This window comes from Pleurodeles waltl, chromosome 4_2 (genome assembly GCF_031143425.1).
Source record: "Pleurodeles waltl isolate 20211129_DDA chromosome 4_2, aPleWal1.hap1.20221129, whole genome shotgun sequence".
Taxonomy (NCBI): domain Eukaryota; kingdom Metazoa; phylum Chordata; class Amphibia; order Caudata; family Salamandridae; genus Pleurodeles; species Pleurodeles waltl.
In genome coordinates this window covers 483612870-483635285 of record NC_090443.1, presented here as the reverse complement: position 1 = coordinate 483635285, position 22416 = coordinate 483612870, and the positions used below count along the sequence as shown (strand labels likewise).

General features: G+C 46.7%; 1 protein-coding gene across 2 annotated transcripts; it reads left to right on the top strand.

Moving 5' to 3' along the window:
* Window positions 1-441: 441 nt before the first annotated feature.
* On the top strand, window positions 442-21585 carry PRDX2 (peroxiredoxin 2). Of its 2 annotated transcripts, none has more exons than XM_069231856.1 (6): window positions 442-582; window positions 7370-7475; window positions 8931-9084; window positions 20098-20220; window positions 20377-20507; window positions 21315-21585. In XM_069231856.1, exons 1-6 carry the CDS (start codon window positions 442-444, stop codon window positions 21398-21400), a joined length of 741 nt encoding a protein of 246 aa, XP_069087957.1. In that variant the 3' UTR covers window positions 21401-21585. The 2 variants fall into 2 exon arrangements, with proteins under 2 accessions (XP_069087957.1, XP_069087958.1); XM_069231857.1 differs by having other exon boundaries at window positions 454-601.
* The last annotated feature ends 831 nt before the right edge of the window (window positions 21586-22416 follow it).

Sequence of the window (22416 nt, the reverse complement as noted above, 5' to 3'; positions counted from 1 at the left end):
ATGCATGTTCAATAAAGCTGCCAATCTACATCTGTACCCCCTTCTAAGCATTCTCTGATGGAAGCTACTGTTGGTATTTAATCTGGCTCTTACGCAGTGCCTTGAGGGACAGCCAACAGGCACAGTGTCCTCCTATCTCTCATTTTTCTCAAACTCTCTTCTTGTCGCTTTCTTTCCATGACTGTATACGGGTAAACCCTAAAACACCTCTGCATGCGCAACTTGCTACCCGCACGCAACTCAGACCCCTAACAGAACTCATGCCCTGCTGCACGGTTCGTTCTTGCACCTGCAATCCAGAGATAGGAGATACCATCTGGAGAGGGAGGGCGAAGTGTTTCTCTCGCCCTCTGTGCCGGATGTGTAGGCGGGAGGCTTCTAGCATAGGGGATTCTCACTAGGTACCGCAGGGTGGCAACCTCGACTCCCCCCCTTCTGTGAATGGTTCGCCCTGTTACACAGTACGTTCCCCCCGCCGCAGGATGGTGCGCTCCGAGAAGCTCGGCGCCTGCTATAAATGACCCGGGAGGCGCGCGCGGCAGCTGCAAAGTAGGGGGGTCGAGTTGCGTAAGGTGTGTCACGGTACGTGGAGACCACAAGGGTAGGTACACGGTATGGACTAGAGGGGCAACCTCGATGCAAGGCTTGTGAAAGCTGCGAGAGGCAGGCATTGGTGCCTGGATGCGAGAGAAAGGTCATATATGTGAGAATGGACCGTTCTAGGTGCTGTATATAGTGAAGGGGCTTGTCACTTAGTGGAGAGTAAGGTGGAAGAGCGGGATCTGCTTGAGAGTTGGTGGGAGGGCGGTGCTGAATGGGGTCTGCAGGGAAGTTGTATGGGCCGCGCATTTTAGAGCGAGGAAGAGAGAATGGTACCGTGTATGTAAGAGGCTGTGTGTGAAAGGGGTTGTAAGACTCACAAGGGATAAGACGAAGTATTCACAAGGAAGTGGTCTGAGGAGAGTACGGTCTGGGTGAGGCCATCGGTACATAGGTTGCAGAACGGACAAGTGTGGGGAGGGTACTGTGTATGCGAATGTGGCACGATGGCGGGATAACCGTGAAGTAGAGGGTGTGACTGAACTTCTAGTTTGGCCTTTGCAAATAGAAAAGCGTTGTCTGTGTGTAAGAGTCGGTGTGACGGTGCTTTTGGATAATTAATATAGGCGAGTGTTGCATAGGTGGTTCTTAACGTTTAACTGCTTCGGAAAGGCACAGCGGTGGGTGTGCTTTGCTAAATGACGTAGTGTGTGTTTCTTAGTGCGTGGTTGACGTCGGCTGGGAATGAAGCGTTAGGAAAGCCTATATGAGTGAAAGAGATTCCGACTCTATAGCTATCCCTGGCAAGCGAAATGCTGGCTAGACGTCAAACCAGGGAAATGACGAAAGTGTAAACAAGGGTGCAGAAATTTTCACAAATGGCGTATGAAGGATGAACACCAGGAGTGATTAGTTTTGGGTTGCCATATTAATTTTGAGTTGTGTCGTGCTTGGTAGCCATGCAGTGTTCAGACTGTGGTCAACAAGCAGCTTCCCCCCCCCCCCCCAAAGTAACTTGATAAAGCGCTACGTACTGCTTCTGACCACCTCAGCAAATGGGTATCGGTGGCCTGTCTCCAGTAAATGCATTGTGGCTTGTTTCATTCTGAGTGTAGCCCACTTCCTTAGATAGCGTGTTGGACTGTGCGGCCCACCAACCACAAACTGAGCTACTGTGTGTGGTTACTTCTAGTCTGTTGTAGAGAACATGGCACTCAAATCGGAGCTGGCGCGCAATGAGTTGGTGAACAAAAAAGCAGAATGTGGGCCGACTGTAGCTTTGAGCACCCTACCTGGAGGGGGCATGGAAACATCAAAATTATGTCTGAATGGGACCTGAGGGGTTCACTTCCATTCGCCTGCAGTCATGGACGTCATTTAGGCTTGCCCATTGCGGCCGCTGGTACTTCATTTGCCAACTCTGGCCTTAAAGGTTGAAAAATAAGTGCCAGGAACACAGAGGAAGCTAGTCCTTTTGGGGCTCCAAGCTCGTTTTGTTTTCTGATTACACCAATAGTGAATAGTATAGCTTGTAAATATTCTCTATTTGCATAATAAAAAATGGAGTACAGCTAGCTGGAATGTGATACCCCTGGCAGCCGAGGTGAGTAACAGATGATTTTAAATGTGTTTTGTGCGTGCTTGCAGGAGAGTGTGTTTAGATGTGTGTGTACCCGTGAGAATGTGTGTGAACGAAAGTAAAACTCAAATGGCCTGCGCTGTCACTTCCGCTACCCCTGGAATTTTGGAGAACTGATGTTATACCCTGCAGTCGTCTTATACATTATGTTGGCCGTGGTAGGGGTGACGTCTGCTTCTCCTAGCGCAGAGGTCGGACGGCGACCACCGCACCCAGTGCTGGTGTACTACTGGTTTCATAGGCTCCCTTCTGAACTATCTTCGAGGTGAGACTCGTCTACACGCAGGCTTCTGAGGCTAGTGAAAGCCCTATCGCACTCAAACCAGTAAGGCTGAACTTGCACAGGTCGTATTCTGATCTCTTGACGCTAGAATTAACGGGCAACTTACTGCTTGTTACCTAGTTTTGAATGCCACTGGGTAATTTACTCTTGAAACTATTTCGGAAGAATGTCATACTATTTAGTATGGCCAAGAGTTCCGTCCAGTGTAGTTGTGGGTTGACCTGTTGAATTTTAGAGTGCTGGAACAAAGAAATCGGTCACTTGATAAAGTTGAGGCATTTATACGTGGTCAGTCTTGTTTCAGCACAAAATATATCTTAAAGTGGAGGATTTGCAAATGATGGGTTTTAAACCACACGAAAACAAAGACCCTGGCTGCTTTTGCCACAAGGTGTACATGTTGTTGCTAAAGATGTAGCCTCTAAAGCTAAATTGTAGTAATTGATTGTTGGACATAATCCAGTTTGCAGAATATTTCCTGTACAAGTCTCACTTTACTGGGAGAAGGTGCAGATTCAATCTTTCTTGCTCCCATTATGAAAATAGAGCCATTCTTGCAGAATGACTTTTATTTGGTTGGCTTTCAAGGTTTATGTTGTGGTTGGTGTCTTTGGTGGGGAATTGTATGGAGCTATTCTGTTGTCTTTGGGGCAAGTTTTACCTGATGGTAGTCCACATCATTGTAACAGATGAGGCACGTGTCCTAGTCAGTTCTCTGGTATTTTTAGTGTTAATCCTTGTTGCGTTGAGTTAGAGGTGCTAGGCTGTTCTTTAGTGGCTTTTAGGGTGTGCATGTTCCTTGTACATGAAATTCATGTTTTTCGTATCTCAACCCATCAACACTTGTCCCTCATTTCCTTCTCACTGTTTTTAGGGTGGGCCTAAAGACAGTTTTTAGCAGTCTTGCCAGCGTATTGTCCCAAAACATTCTCATTTCAAGTTAGTTTACTAGTATTTTAGCAGTAATTGTTTTGAGGAATTGATCAGGATTCTTGGTGAGTGAAGGGTATGTCCCCCTAAAAATATGAGATTAAATGGGCAGCGAGTGCAGGACTGTAATAAGTCAGACTGCATTTTTCCCTACTCTTCGGACCCGTGGAAAATGACCTGAGCTTGGATAGGTGCCCTGAAGCCAAGCTGGATGCCTTGTTTTCCCTCTTTTTTTGAGGCAGGGTGTTTAACATTTTTCAATTTGTTTTTGTGCACGGTCGTCCTTGTGCCTTCAAATTAACGATGGAAAATGAGGATGACTTACCTTCAAGGAAGACGTCGATCTCAGCCATATTTTGATCAAAACAATGTTTATTCCTTTATGGCGCCTCTTTGGAAGCACACAGGGGACTTGTTTCAATTGAAACGTGGGTGGTAGAGGACATTTTTCACTTACGCATGCATGCCTGAGCAGGGTCTACCGGTAGTGAGGGCTTCACTTCTAATCCCCAAGGGATTGTGGGGATACTTGACTGTAAGCCGGAGCAGGTGACTGAAGCTCTGTCTGCTCAGGAGAAATGCTGGACATGTGACGGGTTTCTGGTGAAAGCGGCCTCGCACAGCTTAGATCTGTGCACAACACTTAAAAGGATAATAACCATAGCAGTTACAACATGCGGCTTTGTGGAGAGTAAGCACACTTCAAACGTAGGAAACAAGCATGGGGCACAAAAGGAGCCACCAGTATAGTCTCTGGGGTATGAAGCTGTTTTGCAAGCCCAGCGCATTAACAGTTTTCATTTTGTAGTGATCGCCCCGCTTTTCGGGGACCATCTGCATTGTCAGCGGCCTGGGACAGAGCATCCATTGGGCTTGTCAGCTGTTTTGGCGCATGTTGGACTTTTTTCCTTATGCAGGGTCATCCCCAGTCTTTTTGCCTCCTTCCTATTTTTTTCTGACCTCTCGCTGTTGGCTCTAGGACTCAGAGCACTTTATCACTGCTGACCAGTGCTAAAGTGCAGGTGCTCTCCCATCTAAAGTTGGTAGGATTGGCTTATACCTAATTGGTGTATTTAATTTACCTATAAGTCCCTTGTACAGTTGTATCTCTACCCAGGGCCTGTAAATTAAATACTACTAGTGGGCCTGCAGCGCTGCTTGCGCCACCCACTGAAGTAGACTTTCAAACCTGTCTCAGGCCTGCTAGCGCAGGGCCTATGTGAGCAGTTTTCTGCCACAGGGACCTGGCGTCTAAATTTACTTGCCAGGCCCAGAACTCCTGTTTTACTACATGTAAGTCACCCTAAGGTACGTCCCAGCTAGTCCTATGGGCAGGGTGCCATGTATGTAGAAGGCAGGACATGTGCCAGGTTGTGTGGCCTGTCCTGGTAGTGACACAGCGTAACTTGGTGTCTCACTGCTGAGTGCGCTGCCTCCTCAAAGGATTGCATTAGAAATGCCCTGCCTTATGTGTAAGGGGTATTGTCTGGTTTGAGGGGTAGCGTAGGCATGTTTGGTGTAGGTGCATTCTTTATTACTATTACAGAAATGCCACTTCTAGAAAGTGTGCATTTACCTGTGATAATGACTGTTTTGCAGCTTGAATCCTGTCCATGTCTGGGCAGAGGGACAGTTGGGGCTTTGTGCATACTTTTCAGACAGCCTGTACACAGGGAGGGTGGAGGTGTCAGAGGTGCATCTGCATACTGAATAGTCTTCCTGGGCTGAGAAGGGAGAGGCAGGGCAATCCTACATTTGTAAAGGCTGTGCATCTGGCCTCACACAATAGGGTCATTAACCCCCTCACTGATGTTTGGAGCCTGTGCTGAAGGAGAGGGGGCCCCTCCCAGAACCAATTGTAACTGACTGGAACCTCCTCTCCCTACCATTGCAAAACATTGTAAGGGCTGGGTATAAGTACAGGGGAATTTCCCCCACAATTGGGAGACTCTTGGAATCATCTTGCAATGGGACAGAGAAATGCTGGAAGGACTCACCAGGAACTGCCATGGACTGCTGCTGCTGTGCTGACCTGTGACCTGCTTGGTCACTGAAAGCGCTTTCCACTTGCTGCATCCTCCTTGTGCCGGCATGTTGCTGGGCCCCTCAACCAGTGGGCCTTTTCTTGGAACTCTGCTTCCCAGGGACAGGGTGCTGTGGCCCCTGACCACTGCATCCACTTTGAAGCACTAGGTGTGCTTCACCTTTTTGCTGAAATTAAGCACTTGGGAAGTGCTTGCTGGGGGATTTCTTTAGCACATGAAAGCGCTTCCCCTTTCTGGTGCTGTGCGCCTTAAAAGGCGCTTATTCATTGCTGCCTAAAGAAATCACTGCCGCGACCTGAGCTGCGTGGCCTACAGCGCCAGTGTTGCTGTCTTTCATGCACATTGGGCACCAGTGGATCCAATTAAGGGTGAAATCGGAGCAAGAGTGCTCCTGTCTTGCCCCGGGTTGGAGCGCCCCCGGGGCACAGGCAGGCACCTACGTTGGTGCCAGCCCTTTCTGACGGCCGGATGGGGTGCAGAGTGCTGCAGGAGCTGGTGGGCAGAGAAGGAAGCCTCATCGGAGGCTCCCTCGTCCCACAAGGCCCCTTCTGGATTCTGCTGCCGGTCAGGGGGAAGGGAAGCCTCACAGGAGGCTCCCCCTGCTCCCCGACACACAAGACTTGTTTGTGAAGACGCGGGCGGGAACCCTGCTGGAGGTCACCCCGCGCCGCCAGCTTCCTGGTGTGGCCCCATGTGGGCCAGTGTCAGTATTTGTGGTCTCCACCACAACAGAGGACCAGTGCAGGCCCGTGGGAGACCCCAGGAGATCACTGGCCCCAGGAGGGGCCTGTTACAAAGTCGGAGGGGGTGCATTGCACCCCTCCCCCTACATTATCCAGAGGATGGTGCGCCCCAGATCCTCATGAGGGCCTGTTGAGGCCTTGGGGGGGGGGGGGGGGGGGTCGACACATGCACAGTAGAGGTGTGTGCCGCCCTCCTGGCCAAAGGATGAGGCCCCCGTTTTGCACAGAGTGCTGGGGGGCCCCCATTTTTCATCTTCTAGGTACTAGAGGTGCCTCATCAGACAAACAGGTATTTCCAAAAGGAATAATATATATACTAAAAGTTCTTTCTACAGACTTGAATTTATATTTTGCCTACCTGTGTTTGATGTATTGCTATATGTATGAACATGTTCCTGTTATAGGCATAACATACTAATGTTTTGATGACTTGCCATGTTTTCTAATGCTCCTACTATGGGCGTTTATGATATTCTTATGACAAGTGTTTTGGTGTAGTAACGTGTTTCCTGACTACTGTTTATGTTGCAGAATACTGAGTAACCTGTGTTATGTGACTACTGCTAGTTTGCAGAGTAACTAGTGTAACGTTCTGACAACTGCTAAGGTAGCAGGATACTACTGATATGTGATGTTTGGCCTAATAATTGCATTGTGTACAATACAGTATATTTTCATATAATCTGGTATTTCCTTTGTGGTGGGATATTGCGTCGTGTGTTGTGCAAATGCCTTACACATTGCTTCTGGGATAGGCCTGACTGCTCGTGCCAAGCTACCAAGGGGGTGGGCAGGGGCCATCTTAGACGTATAACTCCCTTGCCCTGACTAGAGTGGGTAGGTTCTGCCTGGCTGAGGTTCATACCCTAGCCAACCAGAAACCCCATTTCTAACAGTGCACATTTACCCATCCTAGGTGCAATCTTGTGAATTGGCCGCTGCGGCTCAGTTGTCAAAAGCGGAGGTCTATGGAGTTATACATTCCCTTGGGGAAAGGGTATGCCACAAGACTGAGTGGATTGCAGCAAGTGTAGGACAGGCCGTATGCCAGCTGTCTGTGTACTCCTAACCAGACTAGGAAGAATAAGCGAGTGACACATCTGCATGGCCAATGAATCATCACTTGGGCACCTCACCTTGTAGGATTTGCTAATCCCCTCCCCCGTTCCTGTTTCTTTTTTTTCTTCAGAAAATGGCATCTGGCAATGCCCATATCGGAAAGCCCGCTCCAGACTTCAAGGCCACGGCAGTGGTCAACGGCGAGTTTAAGGACATCAAATTGTCTGATTACAGAGGTACTTGGGATAGAGGGTCCTGTTTTGGTGTGCATGGTTTAGGAATACGGCAGACTGCTAATGAATCCGCAGTGTTCTTCTAGCCCAGGCATCTTCAAGGAGTAGCTCAGGAACTGCTGGTAGTTCTCCAGCTTCTTGTAAGTAGCTCACCTATGCGCTGCCCATCCAACTAAATTAGAGGCTATTGCTTGAATGAATTACCATGTGTGTTTCAAAATTAAAAGGTGCATATTTAAGATGAAAATGTGTGTATTCAGAGCTCATACGATGTTTGGAGAAAAATGGCTGAATTTCAAAAGTATTTTGTCTTTCCAAGTTGAAAAGACATTTTTTGTTGATGCACTGAGGTGATCACTGCTGGCAGTCTTACAAAGTGACCAGTAACGTAAAGTGTCCATACAGCACTATTAACAGTACCTCGGTATAATTTGTATTGAACATAAGTAGGTCCTGTTACGAAAAAGGTTGGCAACCCTGTTCTAGCCTCGCTCCTACAGTATGGGTCAGTTAAAATGGCTTTTTTAAAATAAAGCTAATTGCATTGTCCTTGCACACGCAGTCTTTGTAGTTCCAAAATGGCACAAATAACTAGTGTACTGACACGTATCACTTCATAACAGTTGTGTATGAAGGGGTGCCCTAGTCTGTCCTCTGCAAGTTGCCTGGGCAACTGCACTGTAGGCCTGTTCCCACTGCAGACATGTAGATTTTATAACCTGTATGGTATGCACCTGCACAGTAGGTGCTCAAACCACTGAGTTCTACCTTCTACTGTGAAGCATTGTGCTTGTGGCAGAAAGCTGCATGTTATAAGTCTGTTATGCACAATGTCATTGTGACTGTTTTGTTGGGATGAGAGATTTAGGGTGATTAGACTGCAGTATAGTACTGGGTGTTCAATTTAGGGATGGACAGCTTTTAGGGTGTCTAGAAATTAACCCAATCTGTAGTCACTGAAGTGTTCTGAGATGAATTCAGTAGGCACTGTGGCCCGTATTTATACTTTTTTTAGCACCGCATTTGCGCCGCTTTTTGGCGCAAAACGGGGCAAACCTACAAAATACAATGGCATTTTGCAAGTTTGCGCCGTTTTTGCGTCAAAAAACGACGCAAATGCGGCGCAAAAAAAGTATAAATATGGGCCTGTGTAACTGCAGAGATCAAGCATATACTTTGAGGGTATCACTCTGCTCTGCAGCGGCTCATTTTGAGCTGGCTTTCAAGCTACCACACTTGTGCTCAGACTCCCTTTGCTTGTCTAGCATAGCCATGAGTTGTTCTTCACACATCGCCCTTTGGCTTCAGGTCCTGCATGCTGGTGGATTTAGTATCGTACCTTGCTGCATGTTCCCTGCATGATATCTACATGGTTCCGAGATTGGTTAGGATGCTCTTGATGTCATATGGTTAATGTAGGTGAGTAGTTCTGTCACCTCACTTATCTTTCATTTTCAGGAAAGTATGTGGTTTTCTTCTTCTATCCCCTCGACTTCACCTTTGTCTGCCCCACGGAGATCACAGCCTTCAGTGACCGTGCAGAGGAGTTTCGCAAGATCAACTGCGAGATCATTGGTGCCTCGGTGGACTCTCAATTCACCCATCTTGCATGGTAGGTGCAGGTTCCTTCTCAATTTGTGTTGGCATTCTTCTGCCTCTTTCATCTTGAGGGTGATGCTTCTGCTTATATTTTGTGCTCATCTGTGGTTTAAATGGCTTTGTCTGGGGAACATGTAGCCACGTGAATGCTTCATACATGCAGTTTGATGACTTGAACCCCTCCCTTCTACTTCTCTTACCCCATATTGTGTATAAAAGGGCTAAATGTCTGCAGAAAATGGGAGGGCATATCTAAGATTAGTAAACACTAGTTCTGATAACCATGGATTCCTCCACAGGCTTTGGACTCGATCTGGAAAATCTTGAGCAGTATGTCTACATGCTGGTAGGTGGCATCAGCTTTGCTTCAGAAGTGACATCACGGTGCCCATATAAGCACCACACAGGTGTGGTGACACTTCCTTTCTTTACCCACCAACAGCATGGATCCAGAGCTGTCATTTTTTTGACCACCTATTTATTTGAGATGTTACCAGCTTGCTAGGGACATGCCTCCCAATAAATCCATGGTTTTCAAACCATGTGGAAAATTTCACTATCTCTGACCACACTTGGTTTGTGGTGCCTGGGGTGGAGCCACAACCCCAAGGCCTAATCTGTAAGTCTGTGAATCAGAGGACAATTCACAAGTGGGCATTGAAGCTCCTAGAGGTGTGGCAGAAAGCAGCTCCAAGCCAGTCCTGCTCCAATGGGAGATTGCAAAGCTTTTATGGGAGCCATTCTCACTGACATTCTTCAATATCCCAGGCTTCTTCCCATTTCGTAAGCCCTAGAAGCACAAGAAGTCAAAGCATTTTAGACTTCCCCATCCAAACGCTGAGTTTCTAGGCTCTGTATATGCCCACCACTGCAGAGCCGGCATCCAGGCCCGCTCCATGCTACCCCAAATTCCTTTCTGGTGCCATAGTAAGCACCTCAGATGGAGCTTGACAATGAGCCAATCGTTGTTCCCCCAGCTCTGAACTGGTTCTGTCCTGCCTCTGTTCGACAACTATACTGGCACTGTCCCGGCCTAACCAATCCCTGGACTTTAAACCCCTAGATAAACCCTTGCTTCCTGAAGGAGATCAGGAGGAAGGGTTTAGTCCCCTAGAAGAGAGGACCCTGACCCAACAGAAAACTGGTATGAGAAGGTGAGTGATACCACAGTGACATGGACACCTCACAGACTCTGGCATGCTTTGTCCTCCGGGCCCTATCAGAGGAAGATCATCCTTCACTACAGTGATGCACAAGGCAGCAGAGGTCCTTGACCTTCAGCTGTCTGCTTTCAAGATCAACATCTTGACAGAGGTGCTTCACCAGGCAGCTGGTTCGGCTGAACCACTGCTCCCCTTTAACGAAGCCCTAACTGACGTTCTCCTCAAGGCTTGGACTATACTTTGACAGACACTCATGTGCAACACATGATTGCCAGACGCCTTCCAACTTTGGGAAGCATATGTTCTTTTCCACCAGCCTAGTCGTGCAGTTAACGCACACTGCATGCCTCTTGGGACTCTATTCCCATGCATTGTGACACTTGGTTGCACAGCTGCTTCCAGAGGATGGTTGTGCTATCCTCAACCAAGCCTTAGCACAAGGTCAGTGTGCGAATTTGGGTCTACTAAATAAGCCTGTGAGGTCTTATTGTGCAGTTCATTTGTAAATACCATCTCGGATCCAGTCATTTATGTTTACTTAACCTTAAGATCAGCCCTGGTTAGCTGTGGGTACAAGCAGTAACGCTTACTAAAGGAACAATGTGGAAAGTATTTAACAGCATTAAACAACGAAATGAGTTCACCCAACACAAGAAATAAGACACCAACTTTTTATGAAATTTTAGAGACATTAAGCATCAAAATTTACCAGAGCTCTGGAGATACAGATTTTAGAAGCAATAAATACCTTTATATAACAACCACAAACAAGCATTAGCCAACAACAAATTGTCAAACTTTTGAAAAGTTTGAAACAGTTAGGTCTGCTCCTCAGTCCTGAGTTGGTTGACCAAGTCCGGCAGGACAGAAGTCTAGGGGACCAGAAAGGATACTTTTGACAGTTACCAGACCACCAGGGAGTTTTTAAGGCAAGATCCAAACATTACAGGACTACTGCCGTAGACCTCAATTGAGTGGTTCTGATGCTGATGGATGGAGGCAAAAAGGTTTAAACAGTGGTGTGGGCGACAGGAGTGCCTTTGTGGGTGCTTCTTGCCCTATGAGTGAAGTGGGGTGAACTTAGCCACAGAGGTTGGGGCCCCTTAAAGTCCTACATTGCAGTAGCAGGCCAACCAATACCTCACACTGCACCGCGGTTGGAGCAAATTCCTTTGGTGGGGACCAGTGCCCCTTTGGTATGACACATCTGGTCCTGGATAGCACTCCCTGGTCCAGCAGACGGGATGCAGGTTTTGAAGCTTGCCTCTGGGCTAACACCCCTCACCTCTAGTGGGCATCCTGCAGAGGTGACCCCTTGCTGCTGCAGCACTGCCTTTGTTCCTGAGACTGGGGGGTCATTCGCACATCTCCCAAGGCGATCAGAAAGCTAGCTGTGTGCCTTTGTGAGGCTACTACAGGAGCAGACCAGAGTGGCAACTTTTTTTTTGAGTTGCCTACCGTTTAATGGTGATACTAATATTGATCTGGCAATCAGGTTGCATTTAATGCCATAATTTGATACCTTATATGACCCAGTTAGGTAGCCCAGTTCATAAATTAGCTGGGTTCAGATGCCACCTGGTAACTGTTAGTCAGTGGAGCTACTAATTTTACCCACAGCAAAAACAATTTGGAAGTGTCTTCACAAAATACAGCCCCTGCCGTAGGACTCAATAGGACTTCCTTAAGGGAGACCTTTATATAATAAGGGTTGGGGTGGCTTTGCCATTGGTTTAAATGGCAAAGTCGAACTGGCAGTGAAAACTGTTCTTCCAGGCTACAGTGGCAAGCTGGAGCTGTTTTGCTGTTTCACACGAAGGGTGACACACAGTGCTACAGCCCTGAGTGGACATCTGGGTTACATGCCTTGGGTACCATATACTAGGGACTTATAAGTCAGGCCTTGCCAACTGGGTGTATCCAATTCAACATGTCATTTGTATAGGATTGAAACACTGGCACAGAGGTCTGATTAGCAGGCCTCAGTGTACCCAAGTCAAAAAAACAGCAGAATCAGTCTAAATGTTTTGGGATGAACATGCAAACAAAAGCCTTTCCTCAGGATGCAGCAAAGTTAATCAGGTGTGGGCTGGATATCAGACTCCCTAGGCAGAGCCTTGACCTACAGTGGTGCTGCATCACAGTGCTTGGTTGTGGTCCACTGGCTTGTCATGGGTGTTGGGCATCCTTGATTGACATACCCTTCAATTACCTATTTGGCGACAAGGCTGACTCAGCACTCAAGTACTTTTGGGAGAGCTGGGTCACCACCAGATCTCTTGGGCTTTCCCTATCTGCAAGGTTCTAACAGCAGTTCTTTCACTCCTACCTACTGCAGCTCTGGCAAGGGCATGTATGTGTCTACAGTACTTGCCAGAAAAGCCACTTCTGTCCTTTTGTGGGCAGGGCTGCAGATCCCAAAGCGAATGTGGTAGTCTGACCCAGTGAGCTGTTGAGTCTCTCCCACCCCTCCTTCAGGTGCTACCTCTAAACCTCTTTAGTGCACCCTCCGTTCAGCACAGCCGCCCCATGGGTGGGAGGATCAGGCACCAGAGGTTTGCAATAACCTCCAACAAGTGGGCGCTTCAGATTGGATGGAATGTGTATGCCCTTCCATGCATGGAAACCACTCTGCCTTTGCCACCATCTCAAGAACAACTGGCAGAGGACCATGTCTCTTTGCTCTATCAGAAAGTACAGGTTCTTCTGGCTAAAGCAGCCATCAAGTGGGTGCCCACACAAGAAGTAGGGCATGGTGGTTTGTGCTACTTTCTGGTACCCAAAAAGGATAGAGGCCTCTGTCCTATGGGCTGGACCTGCAGGACTCTTATTTCCACATGCTTGTCCTGCCAGCCCACAGGTGTAACTGTGGTTCAAGATAACCAAAAGAATTTCCAGTTCGCTGTGCTCCTTTTTCACCTTACCTGTGCCACTCGGGTGTTCACGAAAGTAATGTCTGTGATTGCAGCTCATCAGCAGAGGTCAGGGGGGCTTCCATTCTTCCGGACTGTTGAAAGCAGGTTCACCCTAGTCAGCTGTCACCTACCTCCAGACTATAGCAGACCTGCTGCATCCACTGAGGTTCACTATCAACGTAGCTCTTAGATGCTTCCTTTCATCAGAGCCATTCTGGACACAGGGTGATTCCGCACCTATCCTCCGAAGCAGTATGTCAAAGAAATTCAGGCTATATTTCTGACATTACAGCCTCTGTCCTGGATTTCAGTGGGACTGAGGCTGTTGGGTGTCCTAGTGAACTGATGGTGAAGCAGGCCCATATGACATGTGCAGGCTCTGTGGTGGGACCTGAATTATAGTGGGTGCAGCATCAGGGAAATCTCCACTCCAGATATTGGAGCGGACTGCACAAGACCTGCAGTGGGGGCTGACAAACTGATTGGCCCAGCAGCAGACCCCTCTCCCTTCTCCATCGAGCTGACAATGGTGACCAATGTATCACTTCTGGGTTGGAGTAGCCATCTGGGAGAGGTGGAGATCAGGTTTCTGGTCTAAGCTGGAATCCTAGCTTCAGCTCATTCTCCGGGAGCCAAGGGCAATTTGTTTGGCATTGAAAGAATTCCTTGCACCAATTAAAGGAATGTTTTCAGATGAGACCACAACCATGTGGTATTTAAACAAACAGGATGAGTAGGGGTCGTGGACCTTGTGCTAGGAGGCTTTTCACCCCCAGACGTGGCTGGAGCACCAAGACATCAGGTTGTGCAGCACCTGGCAGGTTAACTGAACAGCAGAACAAACTCAGCTGTCAATGCTCTGCAGATCACAAATGGCAACTACATCTGGAGGTGAAACACACTTCTGTGCCTGAGGAGAACCCAGTTTGCTGCCACTGATAACTCGTAATATCAGCACTTCCGAGTGTTTGAATTACCAAAGCAGTTCTTGCTTGATGACTCATGAGTGGAATATGGGACTCCTTTACACCTTTTTGCCCTTTCTGCCAATATCCCTCCTGTTGAGTTTTCAGGATGATCAGGACAGACTGTCCCAAGTCTTGTGGCTCCATCTTGGGCATGGAGGATTTGTTATCCTGACCTAAACATGAGCATTGGTCCTGCAGTCAGACTGCCTCTTAGAGGATCGCCTGTTGCAGCAACAGGCAGGATCTTGCACATGAATCTGCACGCTCTACACCTTTGTGCATGAAGATTGAGTGGTGACTGTTGAGATTTCAATCTTCCTGAGATCTGTGATGTCATCTTGCCAGGCATCCCTCCACTGACTGTATGCGCCTGCCTTTGGTATGGGTTTGCTGCTTGGTATTTCTCTTACCAGGTGAACCTCCTTTCTGCAGTATTGTCAGAGGTGTTTGTCTATAGCCTGGTAAGATCATGCCGTAGGTTCTGTAACTGGTTACTCTGCCATTTTGGCTTTCCTGAGGCTGCCGGATCGACCCTCCCTGTTCAAGTCACTTGTAATTCCTTTTCTGAAAGGTTTACCATAGTGTTCCCTCTTACCCCTTTTGTGATACCCCAGTTGGACCTCAATCAGGTGTTTGGTTCTCGTGCTCCCTTCGAGCCCCTAAACTGTTCTCTGGAACTCTTAACAAAACAATCTTTCTGGTAGCAATTACATCAGCCAGAAGTCAGCGAGCTTCAAGCTATCAGTTCACCCTCCGTACGCCAGCTTTTTCCCTGACAAACTAGTTTTGTCCATGTGCCTTTTCTGCCGAAAGTTGTCACTCCATTTCATCTCGGCTAGATCACATCACCTACATTTTTTATCACTTCCCCAATCACTCTTCTGAGGAGGAAAGACTCAATTACCGGGACCCAAAGAGCTTTTATTCTACATTGATCGTGCTAAGGATCTCTGGGTGGACAATCGGCTCTTCATCAGTTTCACTGGTGCGAAAAAGAAGGCTGTGCAGAAGCGGACCATCTCATGATGGATTGTATGCTTTGAGATCTGAGCTAATAAGCCTCCTGAAGGCTTGCAGGAATATTCTGCCAAGGCCTCTACTACTGCATTGGCACACTTATTGTGTGTCCTGGAAATCCACCAAGCAGGTACGTGGGTGTCCCCTCCAAGTTCAGGAAGCACTACTGCAGTGGTTCTTAACCTTTTGGTTTTAGAGGACCACTAAATAATCGTTATCGTAATCCAGAAACTCCCAGTGAATCCATATTGGAAAAATGGCGACCACCAGTCATTTCTGGAATCGGGGAACTCTGGTCTTAGCATTTTCAATTATTTGAATTGAAAAACAGCACAGAAGCAAGCATTCATCATACAAATTATTAAATATTTTAGTTCACAAACAAATATAAAAAAATAGGAAGGTTGGAGCATTTCTAAATTCAATTGAGGGCCCTAATCCATATTATATTCTGTTTGATGGTCTTGCACTGCTCCCACAAATCAGTTTGTGGATACTAAGGGCCACATGTAGCAACCCGTTTGCGAGTCGCAAACGTGGGTTTGGCATGCAGAAATGCATATTGCGAGTTGTTACCGACTCGCAATATGCATTTGCGACTCGCAAATAGGAAGGGGTGTTCCCTTCCTATTTGCGAGTCGCTGTGGGATGCAATACCATTTGCGTACGCGGTCGCAAATGGCATCGCAGTTACCATCCACTTCAAGTGGATGGTAACCCACTCGCAAATTGGAAGGGGTCCCCATGGGACCCCTTCCAGTTTGTGACTGGACCCCAAAATATTTTTTCAGGGCAGGGAGTGGTCCAAGGGACCACTCCCTGCCCTGAAAAAATACCGAAACAAAAGGTTTCGTTTTTTTTTGCAGTGCAGCTCGTTTTCCTGTCAGGAAAACGGGCTACACTTAAAAAAAAAAAAACTGCTTTATTTAAAAGCAGGTCGCGAACATGGAGGTCTGCTGACGTCAGCAGGCCTCCATGTTAGCGAGTGCCTATACTCGCAATGGGGCCGCAATTTGCGACCCACCTCATGAATATTCATGAGGTGGGTCATTGCGACCCCATTGCGAGTCGCAGTCGGTGTCTGAGACACCGTACTGCATAGCAAATTGCGACTTGCAATTTGCGAGTCGGATGGACTCGCAAATTGCAAGTCGCAATTTTGCTTTTTGCTACATCTGGCCCTAAGTTAATTGTTTGCCTCCAGGTTCAAATTTCCTCACAATTGCAGAACGTTATTAAAGTTTCAGCTGTACATTATGCATCTTTATTGATATGCACTTTATTGATCTGTTAATATTTCATTTTCCAAGTAGTTGCAGACCCCCTGAGTAGGCTTCCTGGACCCACAGGGGTCACCCCCAGACCACATGTTAAGAACCACTGCACTACTGATTGGTCAGTCCAGTCTGTCTAGACTAGCATTTTGCCTGCCTTGTCCTCCAAACTTGTCTGGTTTGAGCCAGTTCAGATCCTCCTAAAGAGAGATTGCTTGGGTATCTATTCTAAGGTGAGGACCTGCTGTTCGAAGTCCCCAGCAGAAGAAAAAGTTAATTATCTTTGGTTAACACCTTTTCTTTTAGTTTATCTAACTGCATATTCCTCACCCATCTTTCCCAAACTGGGGTCTTCACCTTGCAGATACCATTAGATAATACACAATGGTCAAAATATTTTTAGGCTTCTCTGCTTTTATGACTCCGCTAATCATGAAACTGAAGTCAGTGCACCATGGTGTTGCTTATACAGGCACTGTGGCGTATCCTACAAGTGGGTGCCACCAGTAAAGTAGATCAGTTGTCCTTAAGAAGGAGAAAAACAAGTGCTTTTGAATTAAAATCTGAACGAGCAATTTGACATATGTGAACCAACATCTGTTATGGGTTGTCAGCTGCTGCCCCTTGTGTTGTGCTTATGACACGTACATGGGGCATTTAAGCACTTGCCTTATGGGTAGCATGTTACACCAGAGCTTCCTAAACGTTTTAGAACCACAACCTAATTGTTAGAATGACAAACTTTCACAACCCACATAGCTTTAATAGTCATGAGGTGTAGGAGATTCTTTATTGTAATAGCAATTAGTAAACTCCACAACATTGACCACATCCTTTGATATCTGACTTGCCGAGATAGTCTTGCCCGTACCTGGCAAATGGTGAACTGCACTGGTGTCCCGAGCTTGAAACACTTTCCAAAAGTGGGACGCTGGCCTGTTACATTTGTCTACAATGCCCAGCACCGGAGTCCTGCTTTGCTCCTGGCATGGAGCCTCTTAGTTGCCAGTAAAGGAAGAAAGATGAGATCCATGTTTTTGTGTAAGTGAGTGAAATTGTTTGAAAGTTATTGAGAGAAAATGAGATTGAGCGTGAGTGTCAGTTTAATGTGTTTGAGAGCGTCCGTGAGAATCACTGAGTATGAATAAGGCAAAACAAGGGGTGAGTAAGCCATGTGAGTGAGTTAATGATGGGGTGAATGAGAGGACATGGGAGTGAGTCAGGGGTGTTAAGCAGGGGTGCAACAGGTGCAGCTGCACCATGGCACAGAGGCCTAGGTGCAGCCACACCTGCATTTTTAAAGCAGCTCACCTGTACCCCAAGATTTCAAATTGGAGCCCTTATAACACAGTAGTTGTGAGTGAGGGTCGTAATTGTGCGAGTGTGCAAGTTTGCGAGTGAAAAAAGTGGGTGTATGGGTACCTTTGTGTATGGAGGCACCCAAGGCAGATTTTGAAAATAAAAATGAACTGATAGAAAGTATTATGACCCACCATTTTTAAGGATCACCAGCCACTACTGGCTGTGGCACATATAGTGCCTTAATACGGCTAGCTGGAGCTCTGGTGCTTTTATTGCCCCGGTAAGGTGTGCTTTTCATGTGCAATGCTGCAGCAACATGGTGTAGCTATGTTCATCCCATCTGGTGTAATGCTTGTATATAGGTGTACTTCCATCCTTAGAATGCTGTGATACCGCAGCCCGAAATAAGCTCATCATGCACTCATTTTCGGGTCTAGCCCTATGTCTTACGCGCTGTCTCTTGTGAGACATACTGTTAGCTTACAGTGGGCTTAGTTTGCCCATTGCTTGCTATTGGTTGTCTTAATTTTCACTCATCTGCCACTTGCTTGCCTTTATTTGTGACTTACCGTAGACGTTCCAACCTCTTGTTTGTCCCTCCCCTGTAGCATGGATTAGCTACTGATGATTACCTGAAGCACTCACCCTCATGCCCCCCACCTATGTACCTTTCTTGGCCAATTGCGATTCTCTCCGCCGACAGCTCCACGAGGCTCTCCCTCACATTTGCTTCCATGCACCTAGACCTCCACGTTGCTTCAGACCCAGGTGTTGCTTCACTACCCCATGCCAGTTTTGTTCACCCACTTTGTACCCCTATTACTTCTGCACTCCGCTATGTTGCTTCCCTACTCACTTTTCCAAATCACCTTTCACATTTTCCTATATCCCGATCCAAGTTGGACTGCAGACAAAATACAGCGGTAGTGTTATTTTAGATTGTACAGTGCGTGTGCTTATTAAATGACAAAATAACCTTTTATCATTTAGCCACGCTGCACAACATCAAGGGTGGTGTGCAGTGTGGCGTAAAGGTCTTGCCAAAGCCACTAGGTTCTAAGGTGTGATTATTGCTTTAATGATTTTCCAAATACGTCTGGCGCGTTTCCTTGCACTCATCAGACAAACACTGTTCTGTAGGGGTCTTGTGCAAACTGTACCAAGGAGTGGGTGGGGGTTTGCTGCCTCTACAATCCTGCATTATGTTGCTTTGTAGCATGCATAGTAGTAGGTCGGAATTGCAGAGCTCTTTGCTTCCTGCCCCAACACTTGTCCCCAAAGCCACATTGGTCTTTAGAATCTGTGCACTGCAGAATCGTCACTAGGGCTACTGCATCTGCCCCTCACACTACCCAGACACACTACCTTTGGCTTTACATGGACTCTAACTGTTGGAGCACTGAATGTATATTAGAGACGATACCTTATGACTTCGTTTAATTGAACCACATTTAATACCTAGTCACAGTACACCGCAGTCCTTGTGTGGATTTTTCTATTGCCATTTAACACCGAGTACAGGTCTTTGAGTTTGTCTTGACAGCACAAATGCCTTGTGCCTGCTCAATGTACCCAAAAAAAGTGGTGACTGCAGGAAAAACCGTTTTACTGCAGAATGCAGACTGGTTGTGCAGCAAACCCTTTGTGACCACGGTGGCTCTTGTAGTAGCAGACTTTCATGGGGCCTCATGCACAGTTTGAAATTTGAGGCCTTTACCTTTTACTTCAGTGTGCTTTAATAGCTTTAAAGTTTGATATTTCTTAAGTTTGCTACTTGTTTGGGAAGGCCTTTAAGAGCAGTGGGCCTAGCATGCCTGACTGATCTAAGTTTATTTTATCCACCACTATACATTAACATACCCCAAGGATGGAGTTTAAGTGACACATCAACAGCAGTCGTGACTTTTCACAGAAATACTATCATAACACAAGTCCCATCTCACACTGATTTGCATAACATTTGTAAAAACACATTTCACCCATAGGTAACCAAATACTGGAGCAACTATCAATGTAGTGTAATTTTTCCTATTTCTACAAAGATTTCTTCCCAGTAGCCTTCACCTCTGGGCACCAGCAGGCTCGAGCAATGAACTCTGTCCAATCACAGCAACATCAGGTAAAAGCGGCTGCCAGTCAGGACACAGGCTTGTAATCTGGCAGATGCAGAGCCTATTTATAACGTATCTGCATGGTATTTATTTATTTAAAATGTAAGGCTCTGCTTCCAGTCCTACCACATGGAGATGTTTGGCTGTTGCAAGCTTGTAAGAGGTGTACTTTTCCTCAGTCTGTTTAATGGGCAGTTGCCAGAAATGAGATGCGCTCGGCCTTGCAGAATTGTTGGGGTAACTGTGCCTTTATTACCCCTCTCCTATTCCTTGCAGGGTAAACACGCCCCGCAAAGAAGGTGGACTGGGTGCCATGGACATTCCGCTGGTGTCAGACCTGACTCACAGCATCGCCAGGGACTATGGTGTGCTGAAGGAGGATGATGGCATTGCATTCAGGTGAGCAAATTCTTCAGTTTGGAGTTTTTATCAGATCTTGAATAAAGTGCTTCAACTGCTTGTGCTGCATGGGTCCTATATTGGGGCCTATACCAGTCTAGCTAGTTAGTCTAAATCGGTTGCCCCACTTGTTAATCTCATACTGTTCTATTCCAGAGGTCTGTTCATTATAGATATTAAGGGAATTCTGCGCCAGATCACCATCAATGACCTGCCTGTGGGTCGCAGTGTAGATGAGATTCTGCGATTGGTGCAAGCCTTCCAGTTCACAGATGAACATGGCGATGGTGAGTGAGCTGCTAATGTCATAAGGGGCGAAGACACTGTTACTTTTCTCAATTGAGTGAGCTTGGCAATCTCTGAAGGTTGGTTTTCTTTCATGGCAAGTGATCTAGATGCACTGCTGGGCAAAGGTAGTAAACGCTCTGCTTTTCTGGTGTGACTGTGCAGGTTAGTGTTTGTTGACTGGCAGCACAAGTTGTTGCTTTGAATCATTGTCGATACTGTACAAAATTGTCACTCTTAAATTTCTTTTACTGTGTACCTCATTTGATCTGGCATATGGGTAAATGCCACGAAACTATGTATAAACAGCTGGCCGTCTACACCTCTACATGAAAGAACATTGCTCTATCAAGAAGTTTTATTTAGTGAACTTACATAGCTTCTATACTATCTGTCATTTAAGCTTGAGTGGCAATGAAGTCTCTTAGCTGTCAGTCCATCTGCTGGCATCAGCTCTGTTGTCGCTCAGGGGCAAAAGTTTGAACTCTATTAATATGCTTCCAACGTTTCCAGTTTGAGTTGTATTTAAAGCTCTGGCATAAGATTGTTTGGGCACTTCATGCCGCCTCACCCACTTTTGCCCCTTCTGTTTCTTTAAAGGCTAGTTAGGAAGGTTTATAATGTGAACTCTGAATAGGATGCCCAACTGGGGTTGCAGTTGAGAGATTGAAGGGTAGGACTTAGGAGGTGTGGGTGGGTGGCTTGTTGAGAAAGAAGCCTTGTAAGGGAGGATCTGAGTGATTGCTTGGGTGGGTAGAGCTAGATGTCTTTGCTCTTAAAGTACTTACTTATTTTTCTCCTCCCTGCAGTGTGTCCTGCTGGCTGGACCCCAGGAAAAGATACAATTAAGCCCACAGTGAAGGAGAGCAAAGAGTACTTTGCAAAAGTAAAGTGAGACCTTGCCTCCTCACCCTTGAGTGTTCAACTGTTCCAGGCCCCAGTTCCTTCTGGACGTGGCATCATTCTCTGAAGTTCTGCTGGGACACTGCCAAAAAAACTAAGCATTGTTGATCTCTGAGCCATGGATTAAATGGTGCATGGACAATCTGTAACAACATTAAACATGCTGCGAAGTTGGCATATCTGGTGCCTCGTGCTTCATTTTAGTACTGCTATCATGCTGTGCCGCCTTATTGGCATCTGTGAATGACATCCCAATGTGCCACCGTGCTGACCAGCCCTCTCCAAGCTAGCTGCTTGAACTGATTAAATCCTATTGTATAGTGCTAAAATCACATAATCCTTTCTCAACATCTTATTGAAAACACTTCACAAAATATTCCCTTTATCTGTAAGGTCTTTAGTCCCTATTTGGGGGAATGGAGGTTTTGTCTGGAGAACCACATGAAACAAGGGAGCTGGATGCTTTAGCCCCTCAAGAGGCATGAAGTGCCGTATAAATGCAACTATTGTACTGCTCTAAGACAGCTCTTCACTGTGCCAGCAACATAAGGTTTCGACTGGTCCATAATGCACATATAATACTGATATCATCCTGTTTATTCCAGAGTCAGAGAGGAATTGGCAGGTTGGACAGTGGGCTGAGAAGAACTGCAGCAGGCAGTACCTGGTATTCAAACACAAACCATTCCTTGCGATCCACACATACAAGCACCAATTGCTGCAGTGTTACTGAAACTTAATAAAATGCACCAAATCACGCCGAAGGGGTACATCTGCGCTAGAGCACAGACCCAGAGGAAGGAGCAGTTAGAAAAGCCAAGTTTTGGGATTTCGTTTTGTTAAACCTTGGAGCTCCGATTTCCAGATGGTGATATAAGGGAATAGTTTGTTTTGGAGATACATAGGACCTTTACATGATAGGAGCCTGTTTACCAGGCATAGTAGATTGGAAATGCTTGTTTCTTAATAGGAAGCCAATGTAGTGATCTTGGAGTAGGTTCCGAGGGA